Raw genomic sequence first — 16,479 nt, 5'->3', positions numbered from 1 at the left:
GGGAATAAAGATATTCGTGGTCCTTCACCGGCACAAAGTATTTCCTCTCAGCCTTCTTCGAGATTGGGGCCAAGGATCAGGAGTTTGCCACAGTGAGTTCGAAATGTTGGCAATACCTTGGTGCAGAGGCAGGGCCACGCGGCCCGGTGCCGAGGGAGACAGGACGTTAAAGAGGGAATCAGACAGACCCTCCATCTCCTCGGCCTGCAGCTGGAGGTTGGATGCCACCCGCTTTAGCAGGTCCTGGTGCGCCTTGAAGTCCTCCTGCGGGACCGATGGCGGAGGCGCCGCTATGGTGTCATCTGGTGCCGGGGTGAGGGCCCGCACGGAGCCGGGCGCCTCGGTCGGTGCCGGGGTGTCGAGACTGAGATCAGAGTCCTGGCGTGGGTCGGCCGACTTGTGACCCGTCGACTTGTCCCATGGGCAGCTGGAGGAGGCCAATGGAGCCTGGGACGCTCCGGCGACCGAACGGGCCTCCATTTGGGCTGGCACCGATGGCCATGGTGCCCACTGGCACCACTGTCCTTGCCATGGGGTCCCCTGCCTTTGGGTTGGCTGAGTGTGCGATGGCAGTATGTGTCCCGGCGGAACGGTGCGTACCGAGGATGGGTGGATGGGTTCCGAGGCCGAGGTCGCCGAAGAACGCTTGGTGCCCCAGGAGCGGTAGGAGCGGTGTCTGTGACGTTGTCTCCCTCGGGACCGGGATCTCGACATCGAGGAGCGGTACCCATGCGACAAACTGCTTCGGTACCCGTGATGGCGACGCGAAGCCCAGTGCTCTGACGCCGAGGTGCCCAGTGGGGAGCCTCTGGCGTGATGTCTAGTGGAGCGGGAGCTGGAACGGGAACGCCGACGTCTGTCCCGTCGAGAGCGGCTCCGGTACCCATGCCTCGCAGGTGAGTGTTCCCGGTGCCTATCTCGGTGCCTACGCTCGCTGGCAGGTGGCGTAGAGGGTCCCCGTGACTCCCGTCCCAACAGCGGCTCGGACGGTCTGGCCGGCATCGAGGGTGGCCGGGAGCTATCAGAAGAGCGGCCGCTGCGCGCAGAGCGGTGCGGGGAGCAATCCTCGGTGCGGGAACTGCAGCTGCCCGGAGAGGTCTGGTGGACACCCAAAGGAGGCTTGCCTCGCGACCTAGGGCCCGTATCCGTTTGCAAGCTCGGGACGGGCAGAGACAATGTCCTTCGCAGCCTGCACCGCCTCTGGCGTCGACGGCATCCGTACCGGTGGGGATGCTTGGGCCGACGGTACCGGGCTGGTCCGCTCCACGCGAGTTGGAGCTCTTGAGCCCGGGGGGGACCGAGGGCTGCTCAGTACGGGACCAGCCTCCCCCTTATCCTTATCACGGTGGCGTTGCGAGGCCGGGCCCTTCCCTTGCTTTTTGGAGGGAGAGCGGCGCCGACTGGTCGAAGGGGCCTCGCTACATACCGACAACACGGTGACCGGCGCCGAGTCCGATCTGCGTACTGGCGTTGGGGCCAGCGCCAACTCCATCAGGAGAGTTCGAAGTCTGAAGTCTCTCTCCTTCTTGGTCCTTGGCTTGAACGATCTGCAGATCTTGCAACGGTCGCTAATGTGAGTCTCAGCCAGGCAGCGAAGACACTCAGCGTGAGGGTCGCTCCTGGGCATAGAACGGCGACAAGAGTTGCACGACTTGAAGCCTGGGGAACGGGGCATGCCCTGAGCCCACTCTAACAACTGAAGGACGATCCACAAACGGTACCACTAAGGTCGAGAAGAAGGGCTACAGCAGAGCTGGAGCACAAAGCTCTGACTACCTGACTGGTGGCAAGAAGGAACTGAGGGTGGGAGGAGCCCGCGGCTCCCCTTATAGCGCGATATACAGACGCCACTCCAGGGGTCGCCGCGGTGCTTCCCCAGTACGGGTACTGATAAGGGAAAAACTTCCGGCACCGGTGCACATGGCGAGCATGCACACCTACTGTGGAATACACAGGAGCAATCACTCGAAGAAGAACTTTGTGTTAATCTGAAATACTTTCTAACTTGAATACTTGCAAAGGTAGCCTTCCAAATGTGCTCTGAGTGCAAGACAATGCAATGTAGTCTTCCACAGTCACTGCCAGCCACTCCAGTGTCTCTTCTGCTGTTCAGAGCTTTCCCAAAGTGATCCAGTGAAAACCTTGGACCAGGGTCCTGTCAGCTTTTGCTGCTGCTTCTGGGAGGCCTGTGGGGAGCAGTCATGCAGACTCAGGCTTTAAGGCCAGTTTTACTACACTGTTTCTTGGGAAATTTCATGGGCAGGAATGGAGCTATTCACCCAGGACTAGGACCTAAAAATAGATGCTGGTAAAGTATCAGATATCCCATCCCCTTCTACAACAGTCAAGAGGATTTGGGTAGAAAGGTAGAGAAAATGCTCTTCCCTTTCTAGCAGCCAGAGGTGTTTGGGAGTTTCAAAACTGGTCACATTATTATTTATATTGTGATAGTGTTTGTAAGTCTCTAATCAGAAACCATAAAACATAGACCCATTAAGAAAGGTTGAGCAGCAACAACTTAATAATAATCTGATTTATCACCCAGGCGTTTTCCTTTGATAATTTCAGTTTAATTCTCTGGCTGTGTCATAAACATTTCTTCAAGTCCCACATATGGTGGATGACACTATAAGTAGAAGAGAACGAGTGTTGTCTATAACACCCACAAGTAACCTAGGCAGTTCCAAGGATATTAATAAAGATAACTCCCTGCACAGAGGGGTTTAGAACCAAGTGCTTTTCTACACTCAGAGTTATTCCTAATTAATCTGTAGACACTCTTACTCCAGAATAAGGGTACGTCTTCACTACCCGCCGTATCGGCGGGTAGCAATCGATTTATCCGGGATCGATATATCGCGTCTCGTTAAGATGCGATATATTGATCCCCGAACGCGCTCACCGTCGACTCCGGAACTCCACCAGAGCGAGCGGCGGTAGCGCAGTCGACGGGGGAGCCGCGGCCGTCGATCCTGCGCCGTGTGGACCCCAGGTAATTCGATCTTAGATACTTCGACTTCAGCTATGCTATTTGCGTAGCTGAAGTTGCGTATCTTAGATCGACACCCCCCCCTCCCCCCAGTGTAGACCAGCCTTAAGAGTGCCTTGTTCGTGTTTAGATTAACTCACTTTGGAATAAGTGTCCACACATGGAGTTAATCAGGAACAACTTCATGTGTAGACAAGACCTAGGGCATGGCTACACTTGCAGATGTAGAGCGCTGTGAGTTAAACCCGCCTTTTGAGAGCACAGTAGGGAAAGCGCTGCAGTCTGTCCACACTGACAGCTGCTTTCACACTGGCGTGGCCACATTTGCAGCACTTGCAGTGGCACTGGGAGCGGTGCATTATGGAAAGCTATCCCACAGAGCACCTCTTCCCATTCTGGCACTGTGGCTTGTGGGAAGGGGATGGGGGGTGCAGGGCACTCTGGGTCCTGTCCCAACGCCCCGTGATGCATTGGTTTGCATCCCAGTATTCCCTGTGCTTCCGTCCACATTTGGCGCCATCTTTCAGCGTTATTTGTACTGCGCACTCTGTCTTCTCTTTTGGTCTGCAGGAATGGAGCCTGAACTGCTGAGGAGTATGCTGACGAGTCTCGTCAGCATGTCATGTTTGGCAGTCGAGTTACTCCTTAGGATCGAAAGTGACGATATTGACTCAAGTAACGCATACGACACGAGTTTGCTTGTGGCATTCACAGACATGCCCACCACCGTGGAACGTCACTTTTGGGCTCGGGAAACAAGCACCGAGTGGTGGGATCACATCATCATGGAAGTCTGGGATGACGAGCAGTGGCTGCAGAACTTTCGGATGAGAAAAGCCACTTTCATGGGTCTGTGTGAGGAGCTCGCCCCCACCCTGCAGCGCAAGGACACAAGATTGAGAGCTGCCTTGACGGTGGAGAAGCGGGTGGCTATTGCAATCTGGAAACTGGCAACTCCAGACAGCTACCGATCGGTCGCTAACCAGTTTGGAGTGGGAAAGTCGACCGTTGGAATCGTGTTAATGCAAGTTTGCAGGGCAATTAATTGCATCCTGCTCAGAAGAACCATGACTCTGGGTAACGTGCAGGGTTACCAAGGGTTCTTTCAACCCAAAGCTCTTGGTAACTTTTACTTTGTGTGAGGTGGTGTCAGGAAATAAATCAGGGGAGACACGGTCATCCGACCGATAGATGGCTGGCACAAACAGGACAACACAAAAGTGCTTTCACTTAAAGCTAAACTTTACTTCGTCTCAAGCACTTACACACATCCGCAACAGATTAGTAAAACACCCCCAACCCTTGATAATTACCAAAGCTGAGTGTGGCTCTCGAGTGACACAGCGGCAGGATGCTGGTGGCCAAATCTTCCGTCTGCCGGTGGGGACCGCAAGATGTATCCAGAGGGAGAGTCCCAAAAGAGTCCAACTACCTCAAACTTTTCCCCCTTATTTATACATTAGTAATAGAATGACATGTCCCTTAAAGAAAACTTGTTAAGTAAGCAGTTTCAATGGTCAAGCAAGAGGTTCCTTCTGATTATTGATTAACCAGGTCTGAGTTTTTCCAGAGTTTGCAGCCTTGAGACCCCAATAGACATTCCTGGGGCACATCCTGCTCTTTAAAAATGCATGTATCAGCAACTTCAACACAATTCTTATCAGGAAGGACGCGAGGTCAAGCTGCCCTTTCTGTGGCACCCCAACCCCCCCTCCCCTCCTGCCTTGGTCAAGCTGAGACTGCTGAATAGGCTGCTTTTAACAATAAGCCGTAGTGATTTCAGGCACTTTGCTGGTTTGCCAAAATCTCCCCGTACAGCAGGACATTGTGGATGGCTTTGCACAAATGGGTTTCCCTAACTGCGGAGGGGCGATAGATGGCACACATATTCCAATTCTGGCACCAGCCCACCTAGCCTCCGAGTACGTTAATCGGAAGGGGTATTTCTCTATGGTTCTCCAAGTGCTTGTGGATCACCGTGGGCATTTCATTGACATTAACGCAGGCTGGCCCGGAAAGGTGCATGACACACTCATCTTTCGGAACACTGGCCTGTTCAGGAAGCTGCAAGCTGGGACTTTTTCCCCCAGACCAGAAGATCACCATAGGGGAAACTGAAATGCCCATTGTGATCCTTGGAGACCCCACTTACTCTTTAATGCCGTGGCTCATGAAACACTACACAGGGAGCCTGGACAGCAGCCAGGAACGGTTCAACTACAGGCTGAGCCGGTGCCGTATGACTGTGGAGTGTGCTTTTGGCCGTTTAAAGGGCCGCTGGCGCTCTCTGTATGGGAAGCTGGACTTGGCCGATGACAGCATCCCTGCGTGCTGTACCCTCCATAACATTTGTGAAGGGAAGGGTGAAAGATTCTCTCAGACATGGAACTCAGAGGTTCAACACCTGGAGGCTGAATTTGAACAGCCAGAGAGCAGGGCTATTAGAGAGGCCCAGTGTGGGGCTGCAAGGATTAGGGATGCCTTGAGGGAGCAATCTGAGGCTGAAAGCCAGCAGTAATGTCTGGTGCCCTGCACAGGAGTGAAGTGCAGTGGTTCCAACGTTAGTAGGAATCTGTGTTTGCTATGCTGACTTGCAGGGCCTGTTTCTTTCCCGGGCTAAGTTATCTTTTACTTTATGCAATAATAAAGAATGTTTTCAAAGCCAAAAAATCCATTTATTGAAAAGAAAAACAACTGCTTGGGAAACAGAAAGGGCAAGGGGGTGGGGTGGGGAACGGTACAATCACAGATTTGCATATGTCCTGTCTGGAGTGCTGGGCAATGAGTGCTGCACTTCAGAATGGCTATACTGCATAGTGATGGGGGTTGAGTGCAGTGGGTAAGGGTCGTAGTTTTCAGGGCTGGGTGGTGAAGCTACAGGTGTTGGAGGCAGCTGGTGGCGATAAGAACCCAGATGTTGGGGAAAGTGGGTTGGAGGGCACAAGAGAAAGAGTTTTGGGACAAGGGCTGCAAGGGGGGGGGCGCGGTAGTGCTCCGCCTGCATGGCTACAAGCGCCTGGATAGAGTCTGCTTAGCGCTCCATTATGCTTATCTGTGCTATTCTACTGGAGCACCGCACTTTTGTGCCAGCACTCCTCGTTCTGTTGGTGGATCCTCCTTTCACTCTCCCGCCACTCCTGCACTTTTTGATTTTCATTACTTGAATGCTGCATTACTTCATGCAGCATGTCTTCCTTGCTTCTACGTGGCCTCTTTCTGATTCTTTGGAGTCTTTCGGCCAGTGATAACACGGATGGGTGAGATCTCAAGGTTGCATCTGTAAAGGCAAAAGGCAAGGCAGCATTGTTCACACCAGATAGAGGAATGATTCCCCCATACTTAAGGGCAAGCACAGTCTACACAATAGCATAATTTGCCCGTCCCAAAGCAAACACATATAAACCCACAGGAGCCCCAAAATGGTAAGCACAGGGTAAAGAGTGACTGATTGTTTCACGGCTGTAGTGTCCTCTGGGTTTCTGTGCCTTGGGGAGAGACAACAGTGGCAGGGGGCCCCTATACTGAACACCGTCCCCACATTTTCCACAGGAGTTTGTCCTGGAAGATATCTCTCTGCTGAGGGTGACCTGGGAAGCAAGGGAGGTCTTCTACTGCAATGTGGCTTCTGCACTGGCCCATATGCAGCTTGCCTGTGTGCAGCAATGGTCTCCTCACCCCTCACGGCACAGTGGCGTGGACAAGTTAGCCTTACTGGGACAAGGACCACAGTGACTCTCCCGAGAAACCTGCGCAAGCGCATTGCCCAAGTTCTGGATGAGACCTTTGAAGAGATCACTGAGGCCGATTACCACGATGTGAGAGAGCACATCAACGCCCTAGCTAGGCATGCATGCAGCCCTAATCCTCCTCGCCCCAAGAGCCTGCACCAAATAACTTCCTTCCCAAAATAAAAGCCACTTACTGGGAACCTCCTCTGGTGTTTGGCCTTCCCCAAGCACCGGCCGCCGTGACTGGCTACCTTCCTCCTGGTTTGAGAACAGCTCCTGGCTGCATGCATCTAGGGATTCCGGGGTGTCTTCCTCCTCCTCCTCCTCATCACCCTCGCTCCTGCTTTCCTCCTCCTCCTGCCTTGTTGAACTGGGCTCTGAAGTGTCCATGGTGGTACTTGGAGTGGAAGTGGGGTCACCCCCAAGTATCGCGTCCAGCTCTTTGTAGAAACGGCAGGTTGCAGGGTAGCACCGGAGCGGTTGTTTGCCTTGTGGGCTTTGCGGTAGGCATTCCGCAGCTCCTTCACTTTAACTCTGCACAGCAGTGCGTCCCAGTCATGGCCCCTTTCCATCATGTCCCTTGATATCTACCCGAAGGTATCGTAATTCCTATGGCTGGAGCGCAGCTGGGACTGGACAGCTTCCTCCCCCCAAACACTGATGAGGTCCAGCACCTCGCCATTGCTCCATACTGGGGATCGCCTGGCGCGTGGAGGCATGGTCACGTGGAAAGATGCGCTGAGAGCACTCCATGCCTTGCTGAGCAAACAGGAAGAGGATTTTCAAAATTCCCAGAGAATTTAAAGGGCGAGTCTGACGGTTAGTCACCTGAGGGCAGGGCAGTAGAGTTCAAAGTGATGACCAGATTGGCTAGAACAGGCATCGTGGGACACTTCTGGAGGCCGATCAAAGCACATTAACAGGACAAGTCGTCCACACTGGCGCTGCGGTGCTCCAGCGGGGGCGCAGCAAACGTTATTCCACTCGCTGAGGTGGAGTACCAGCAGCACTGTAGCCGTGGCATCATAGCGCTCTACGTGCCTTGCCAGTGTGGACGGGTAGTGAGCTAGTGCGCACGGGGCTCCTTTATTGCGCATTAACTCACAAGTGTAGCCAAGCCCTTAGAGTCTTTGTATCAGGCTTTCAACATGGAGCTTTAAGTAGGGAGAGGTGTGAGAGAGAAAATAGGGCAGACAGGGGAGAAGACCTTGCAGAATAAGAAGAAAGAAAAGAGAAGACCCTGAAAATCAAACGTAGGAAGAGATACACAATGAACAAGAAGTAGGGCAGAGCCAAGCAGAGCAAGAAGGTAGACTGTAAGCTCTTTGGGGCAGAGTCAGTCTTTTTGTTCTGTGTTTATCAAGCGCCTATTATTTTGGGGGCCATGACTGGGTCTCCCAGATACTAGCAAAATACAAATAAACCAAAAGCAAGGGAGATGGAAGAAGTATTAAATAGGAAGCTGATTGATAACACACTGCAATTAAATACACTACATCACAATAAGCACACAACTGGTTTATTTCTTTACATTGCTGGGGTTGTGGCTTTAGTGCAGAGGTATCAAACATACAAACTACAGGTTGCACAGACTGTTTGTAGCTCACATGGCATATTCAGGATCAGCAGAATCTCAGCTTTCATTATTAAAAATAAAGTTTCTTGCTTTCAGGGTTCTGAAGAAAATCTTCCAACTGCAAACCCAATGTTACTTGTACAGTATTGTCTGTGTCTGCAGAGAGCTTGAAACACTGTCTCAGAGATGTGATCTTCTCTGCCTACTATTAATCTCACTGTAGTGTTAACTCTGCAAACTAATGAGACTTTAGACACTAGTATTAACTATATCTTTGTTTAATTTAGCAGTGGAATGGGGTAGGAATTGACCCCAAACTGGAAGATATTACAGGGAAAGAAACACTGGGAAGGAAGGAGCAGCAACCTAAAGCCAGGGAAGAGGGAGAGAAAGAGAAAGGAGGATGAGAAAGCAAGAACAACAAAGGGCAGAAATAGCAAGGCTCCTAATGGGGAGCAGAATTTTCCTCCAGTTGATGCAGAATATGCCTCTAAGGGACTGAACACAGTAAATAATGAGAATAACTAAAAAGTTAGTTTATAGGCCAGACTCCCAAATCTCCCACTGACCTCCATGGTTGATCTGCTGTGGGTTGAGAACATATGAGGTCATGCATTTTTACATGGCCCAGAGACCATAATTAAAAAGCGATTTTGTCTCTCTCCCCAGAATGATTTTGACACCCCTGCCTTGGTGAACATAGCAGCATAGCTGTTTTTCATCCTGGCTAGCAAGCTCAGTCCTCGGGCGAGTTTTTACCAAGCCCTGCTTGTGGATAATGATTCCTTTCCCTTAGTTGCTCTTAGCCAAGCTGTGAACATTTAGTTCTTTCATTCTTTTCTCATAAAATTTCCAATATTTGATATTAAAATGCAGCCAGAGATTTTCCATTGCTATTTATTTTGGGACTGATCAGATGTAGTACAATTACAGGCACACACCATACGCCAGGCCTAGCTATAGTCCTTGTTAACCTGAAACTCTCAATTAAATGCAGTTTTAGTTTCCCTAGTACTGTGCGGAGCCTTTAAGAACCCACTCTTAACTGCTTTCAAAGCAAATTCAAAAAGGAGGACAACTGCTTTGAAAAATGTAATGCTAGTTCTCTGAAGATCTTTTAAAATAACAGATGTGAATGCAGAGTTCTCCAAATGAAAAGCCCGGGTGTGTGCAGTTCCAGGAGTTTCCCTTGCAGCTGTAACTATGTCTACATCTGAGATATGGCAGGCAGATGTGGCATGGCCTCCGTGCACACAAACATGGGCCCAGATCAGTAGGAGGGATCTAGAAAGGGGCAGTATTGTGAACAAAAAGGCATCAAGAGTTTAATAGATTTGTTAAAGGTTGCTTTAGAAATGTACAATAGATTTGGAGGATTAAAAGGGGGTTTTAGTTGTAGCAGCAGCAATGCTAGTAACTGTCCCATCTCCAAGAATAGCGTTGGAGGCAGCATCTGGGAGGAAGTCTGGTTTGGTATTATGGCTGTTTTTAAAGTCCCTTCCATTCTCTCTCACCCACAGATGCATAGAATGCTATGTGTAGCTTGACTAACTGTAACTGATCACATGAAGTTTTGAAACATCACACAGGGTTTTTCAGGCAATGTCATATTTTAGGAGAGATTTTCAGAGGTACACATGGCAGTTAGATGCCCAACTCCCTAACTTTCCTTTGTGCCTTTGAAATCTTTCCCTTGGCATATACATTGGTCTTAGGTGAGTGAGTTTAATAATACAGGACTTGGATCCCAGTAAATCAAAAGGGATGAGATTGAAAAAAAATTCTGTAAATCAAACAGCCACTTTTAAAAAAAGGGATTTTGAAGTAATTCTTGTTTTGGAAAATGAGTTCTTCAGACACCCTCTTCGCCATCAGTCTGACATGATGTGGTGAGAGAAAAGGCAGCTGGCAGCATGCTCTCCCACACCCACTGGGGACAGGGAATCTATTATAGGATTCATGCTAGCCCAAACAATGCTGCACTCACCCTAGACTAGGGCCTAGATTTTTAAAGGTATTTAGGTGTTGCTGTGTTCATCACTGCAATGCCTAATGATTTAGAAGCTTGAGTCTCATTTTCAAAAGGGATTTAGGCACTTAAAAGCCTAAATCCTATTCAATCACTTTTAAAAATGAGACTTGAGCTTCTATATCAGTTAGGTGTTGCAACACTGAGTGCAGCAACCTTTAAATAGCTTTAAAAATCTGGGCCCAGGAAAACAATTGTATCACTGCAAGTATGTTAGTTTCAAGTGGAGACCTCTTGGCCCTGTAACTGCTAGTCAACAGTTTACAGTCTGTGCTTGTGAGCTAATGGGGTGGTTCTCAGGTTTTGGGATGGTGCAAAATTGGGTTGGACAGCTTAAAAATCATGCTCTAGCTTAGGTCCATAGTTAGCTACTGCATACGTTGTTTTAACACTGCACAGCCTCATACACAAAGGCTAGATGAACTCTGTTAGAACGTTAAAGCATTCTTTTTAAGCATGGTTTCTAATTGTAGTCATTTAGATAGTGGAGATGGCTCTTACTGTAACTGTAGTAGGCTGTAACTCAAGGGTGGGCAAACTACGGCCCGTGGGCTGGATCCGGCCTGCGGGATCGACACCCCCATGGTGCCACAGGGCTAAGGCAGGCTTCCTGCCTGCCCTGGCCCCGCGCCACTTCCGGAAGCAGCAGGCACCGCCCCTTCCCCCCCCCCCCGCAGCTGGGAACGGGGAACTGTGGCCAATGGGAGCTTCGGGGGAGGTACCTGCAGGCGAGGGCAGCGCATGGAGCTGTAACTGTTGAAAAAACCCCTGCTGTAACTGTTTGAAAATTGTTTCAAGCTCAAGATGAGTGAATCTGCATCTACCCTCCAATGTTACAGCTGTAAAGTGCCATACCCTCTGGGCTGTGTGCTGTTGGGATGCTTGAATCCAGTGCTGTATTTCAGTAACAGTGTTCCAGGGTATAGCCATTGGATGCCAGGCACTAGGCATTTCCAGTGGGTGGCTTACTCAACTACTTGTACAGTACATGTACATCACTTAAAATGCTCCACAAGAGGCAATTACAAAAATCCCCCATGAACCAGAGAGAAAAATGGAGCTCAGGCATTCATCAGCACTGATTGAATGGTTTTTCTTTTTAATAGAAATTAAATTACTTGCTTAATATACATAATGTAATGTTTACTTTCCAGTCTAGTAGCTTTTCAATACTTGCTTTCAAATCACATGGCAAACACTGTACAAAAATTATAATAAAGAGAGAAACTGAGGGGTGAACACAGTCTGTGTTTAAAACGCTAGAACCAGAAAGGGTTAGGTTTATCTAGAGCTAACACATACCAAAGGATACATATCACGCAGACCCATTCCAGTATAACCATGCATTACCAGGGAGTGCTCTAAAGTCAGCTACATACAACTGGTTTCTAATGGAGCAGGAAGACAGCACCCTAACGTATGCAGAGGGCTGCTCTATCGGGTACCATAGCCATAGTAGAAAGATTCATCAGGACGGTATCCATACGCAGTCGCAGGACGGCCAGGAATACCAGCTGGCTGACCAAATCCATCCACTCCAATGCTGGGGGGGAAAAAAAAAGAAAAGAGAAACTGGTGTTGATACTTGTGTTTCACATACAGGAAGTGTACTTTAGGGCTGGGGCTCTCAAACTTTTTCCATAGTGTAGACCACATTAAGAGGTACTATCTTGAGCACCACCCCTCTTTGGACTCGAGATTCTCCCAGTCATGATGAGGTAATATCTCTGTAGAGATTAAGGCAGCTCCTGAAAAGGAAAAGTAACGCTAGGAAAGTATTTGATGGATTGCTGGAATCTTTTAATAAAATGTTACCAGTTGGGAACAGAAGAGCCTGTATCATGTGACTAGCCAACATTCTGTGGACTACACTTTTGGAACTTCTGGTCTAGTGGGCAGTGCAAGGGACTGGGTAATGGGATTCCTAGATCCTGCTATACTATTAATTCAGTAGCAAGTCACTTCACTATGACTCAATTTCCTCGTCTATAAAATGAGGATAATACTTCCCTGTCTGAGAGGATTTAAATATATTGTTATAATCCAACATTGTTAGAAAACTGCTATTGATGCAAAGCCCTCTGCTAACTGTATACAACAAACCAAATAGTCAAATTATCTTCTGACCAATGGAGAGAAACCCCAAAGTTATTGGGGAAATACCAACTGGAAATATGGCACTGATTATATACTAGGTCAGAAATTCACACCATGGTTTCTGGAGTGATAAGACTGACATCCAAAGGGCAGATAGAGGGCTTAAGTACATGATAAAGCCTATGTTCTATCCGGACTGAATGTTAATTTGGTCTTCATATACAGTATCAATTTTCACCCTCTAGCTGTCCCAAAGCAGTGAGTTAGATACAAAGGTAACAAATATTCCACATTCTGAGGTAGGAGATAGAGGCAGAGGAAAAAAGTGAATGTTGGCCAGGACACTGGATTATTGCACACTCTTTGGCATTATGCCATCTTTCACACTTGCACCTGAATAGACAGAGATGGACAAAAAGGACCTCAGTGTAGTGTCTGACTAGAACCACGGGGGGAAGGAGCTGAACTTCTCACACAAAGACATTAAAGGGCTAGTGGCCACTAGTGCTTAAGAGTGGGGAAGAAATGCACTTTATTACTGCTGCCATTATCCTACACATACTGAACACAGTTGTTGTAGACCACAACAGCATGAACCTGTAATAGAATGGGATACCCAGGACACAGAGACTGGTAACATCACAGGCCCTGATTCAGCAAAGCACTTAAACACCTTTAACTTCAAGCCCATGCTTGAGCTAAACTGGCGTCATGATCAACAGAGCACTGAGAAGACCATGTTCCCGCACTTTATCTCCACACAGAGACTGCTTCCAACAACATGAAACTATGCAGGACCTAGAGACGAACATGAGGAGTTTGGTGCTTGACCAGTCAGGAAACCAGTGTACCTAAAGGATGCTACAATGATAATCCAGAGAATGGAGGATTTAAGAGTGCCAGACCCGCTTCCCCAGGGACAGAGAATGGCCAATAAGCCAAACTGCAAAGGAGATGATTCCTCTTGAGATAAGCCACCCGAGAGGTTACAGCCAGATATACACCTAAAGGCTTTGTTAGTATGTCTATACTGGTATACTACGCTGGTAAAGCCCTCCTAGTGTGGATGCAGTTTATCCCAGCTCCCCTAAGCAAAATAAATTATACCAGCAATTTTGCCAGTATAACCACGTCTACACTAGGGGCTTCTGCCGGCACAACTGTATCAGTCTGGGATCACACCTCTTCATGCTTCTGACAGACAGCTATGCCAGCATGAGTTTGTATTGTAGACCTGGCCTACTAGTGCTCTGCCCCAAATCAGGATGCAGTGGTTCTGAGAGGAGCTGTTTGTTTCTCCCTGAACCAGGCGTGCTATTGTCACACTTCATTAATTCACCAAGGCCCTGGGGAAGGCCTGTAATGCCATGCTGAACAAATTCCTCAGCAGGGCTAGGAGTCAAATAACACTGGTACACGCATACACACTCTAGTGTCCTGTCTGCTTAGGGTGGGGGCGAGCTAACGAGCATGCTCTGCGGCCTGCACTGGCTCCCCCTTCCTTACTGGAACCACTCCAAAGTTCTGGTATTCTTTTACAAAGCCCTTGGGGAACGGGCATTAGATCTTCTAGACTGCCTCACTTTCCAGGTCTCTCTGCAGCAGCTGCGGTCATCCAGCAGACTACCAGGGAGCACTAGGTATGGCCTTCTCAACAGCAGGTTTGAGCCAAATGAGGGTCATACCCTCACCATCTCCAGTCCCCAAAGAATCAAAGACAATCAAACACTGCACTCAAAATTAACAACTCATGATTACAGTCAACGTAGGCCAGAGAATGGATTTCCCTTCCAGCCTCTCCCTCCTTTCCCCAGCATATAGCACCTTGATCCTACTGTGACAGGCCCTTGGGAAAGAGCAGGGGGGAGGGATAGCTCAGCGGTTTGAGCATTGGCCTGCTAAACCCAGGGTTGTGAGTTCAATCCTTGAGGGGGCCACTTAGGGATCTGGGGCAAAATCAGTACTTGGTCCTGCTAGTGAAAGCAGGGGGCTGGACTCGATGACCTTTCAAGGTCCCTTCTAGTTCTAGGAGATTGGATAGGATATCTCCATTAGACAGAGGGCTCTTCTCAGGCCTAATTTTCTGTGTACAGTTCATAGAGTGACTGAAAATAATAGAATGACTAGTCCATTTTCAAGAGGAAAAAGTAAATAAACTGGGGAAATGGTGAAAAGTAAAGTAGATTTTCAGCTTTCAATTATGATAATCTCAGGAGTTACTAACATACTGTAGGTAAGGGAAAATGTGTCTGAATACGCCTGATTCTCCATCCGTTATGATAATGTAAATCCATGGATGTCAGTGGCATTACACAAGTGTAAAACTGGGGTGATAGAGCAGAATCAAGTCCATACTTTTTGTTAACCAGTGTCCCTTTAAGTCAGAACTTCAGTTCAGGAATACTTTTTTTTTTTTTTCTTTCCTTTCACAAATTCTCAAAATATTGACTTATCCAGTTCAGGTTCTAGAGTCAAATAATTTATAATTTAAAAAAATAACTTGTTATATTTTGCAGTGTTGGTCCCAGGATATTAGAGAGACAAGGTGGGTGAAGGCTCAAAAGGTTCTCTTTTTCACCAGCAGAAGTTGGTCCAATAAAAGATATTCCCTCACCCACCTTGTCTCTCTAATTTGTTATAGGAAACTCAGTTCTTCATTTTATTTATTTTTTATAGTGGTGTTTTGTCTGTGATTGATGTAACATCAGTTTTGGATAATTTACTATTTATTGTTGTGGTAATAACTAAAGCCCCATCACATTTGTGATGGTGACTCACATTCCTGAAAATTTTAGGCTGGGAAGACACTATATATATGGCAGGGGGACCACACTATGGCCAGCTGAAGGCTGAAACCCAAAGACCACACCTGTTTTGCATAAAACAGAATCAGGTGCAGCCCCTTTCAACTTTAATGTGGTGAAATGGGGAGAGGAGACTGCAGGCCCCAAATGGCTACTTAGTTCAAGACAAAACTCAGCATCCTCAGACTCAGATTGCCTATGGGCAGATTCTCTTAATTAAATACAAAAGTGGCTACACCTAGCATTGCAGAAATGTGTGGGTTTCTTCTGGCCTTTGTCCGCCCTAATACAGTATAGGATACCAAAAAAAGGTGTGGAATATTGTGCTGGCCACAAGTACTATTAACCACTAGATGGCACTCTCTCCTCATTACAGAATATTGCCAAGTACTTCCAACTATTTCCAGTTTAGTAATCCTTATTTAAACAACTTCTAAATGTATCTAAATGGATAAAAAGCTAGGCAAAAAAACATGGTTTCAATTACATTCTCAGCAAATCAATTTCCCCCCCTTTTTGTAAATGTGTAAGTAATTAGGTACAGGTCCCTACAGGTTAAACTTTGAACAGCATCAGTTATTTCCAAATGGTTCCGACATATGGTAGTGTCCTGAAGAAAAATGCAAGAGATGGATCAGCTGATAACTACTTCAGACACTGCATTTAAAAAAAAAAAAAAAAGAACAAAACATTATATTAAACTCACCACCCTCCAGAAAATGGTGCATTATCTAAATATTTTCCTTAGGTAAATGAATCCTTGTCTATGCCTCAGAAAATATTGGTTTTGCTTTCAAGTGAGTTTAGTGCTCTTGAAAATTCCCAGCCTACCCTCTTGGATGATTGGGATTGGTGGGCAGAGTCCACCTGAATGAAAGCCTCCCTGTCCCTCCATCCCCTCAGCTGAGGGAGGGGCCACAGAACCCAGAAAATTGAGTACCAGGGACAAAAAGTGAACAATCAGGGGGCGGGGATGGCTTGCCAGCACTGCAGACTGACGTTCTGGTGGCACCCAGAGCAGCTAGACCAAAAGCAATGACAGCATAAGCATGCCCCATGCCTGCGTTCTGCCGCAATCTTGACCTGGAAAGGCCACCTTGATGGTGGAGAAAGGAGTTTAGTATCTATGTCCCACGGAGTCTTTCCACACCTCTGCCAAGGATGGAGCCAGTTGTGATGGTGGGGTTTAAGATGTCCACTAGTGACCGGACTCAGGGCAGGTCTTCACTACGGGGGGGGGGGGGGGGGGGGGGGGG

General features: G+C 48.1%; 1 protein-coding gene across 1 annotated transcript in view; it reads right to left on the bottom strand.

The window, feature by feature from the left end:
- Positions 1–11,413: 11,413 nt before the first annotated feature.
- The window catches only part of LOC112107377 (kinesin-associated protein 3), a 146,963-nt gene continuing 141,897 nt past the window's right edge, over positions 11,414–16,479 (bottom strand). The window contains exon 20 of the mRNA XM_026655661.1: positions 11,414–11,865. Coding sequence (XP_026511446.1) covers positions 11,757–11,865 — 109 coding nt within the window. The 3' untranslated portion in view covers positions 11,414–11,756. The remainder of the gene's footprint in view (positions 11,866–16,479) is intronic.

The sequence above is a fragment of the Terrapene carolina genome, unplaced genomic scaffold (assembly GCF_002925995.2).
Source record: "Terrapene carolina triunguis isolate 2854851 unplaced genomic scaffold, T_m_triunguis-2.0 Scaffold210, whole genome shotgun sequence".
NCBI classification, from domain to species: domain Eukaryota; kingdom Metazoa; phylum Chordata; order Testudines; family Emydidae; genus Terrapene; species Terrapene triunguis.
The sequence above is the reverse complement of the archived record's forward strand: the minus strand, read 5'-3'. Positions and strand labels throughout refer to the sequence as shown.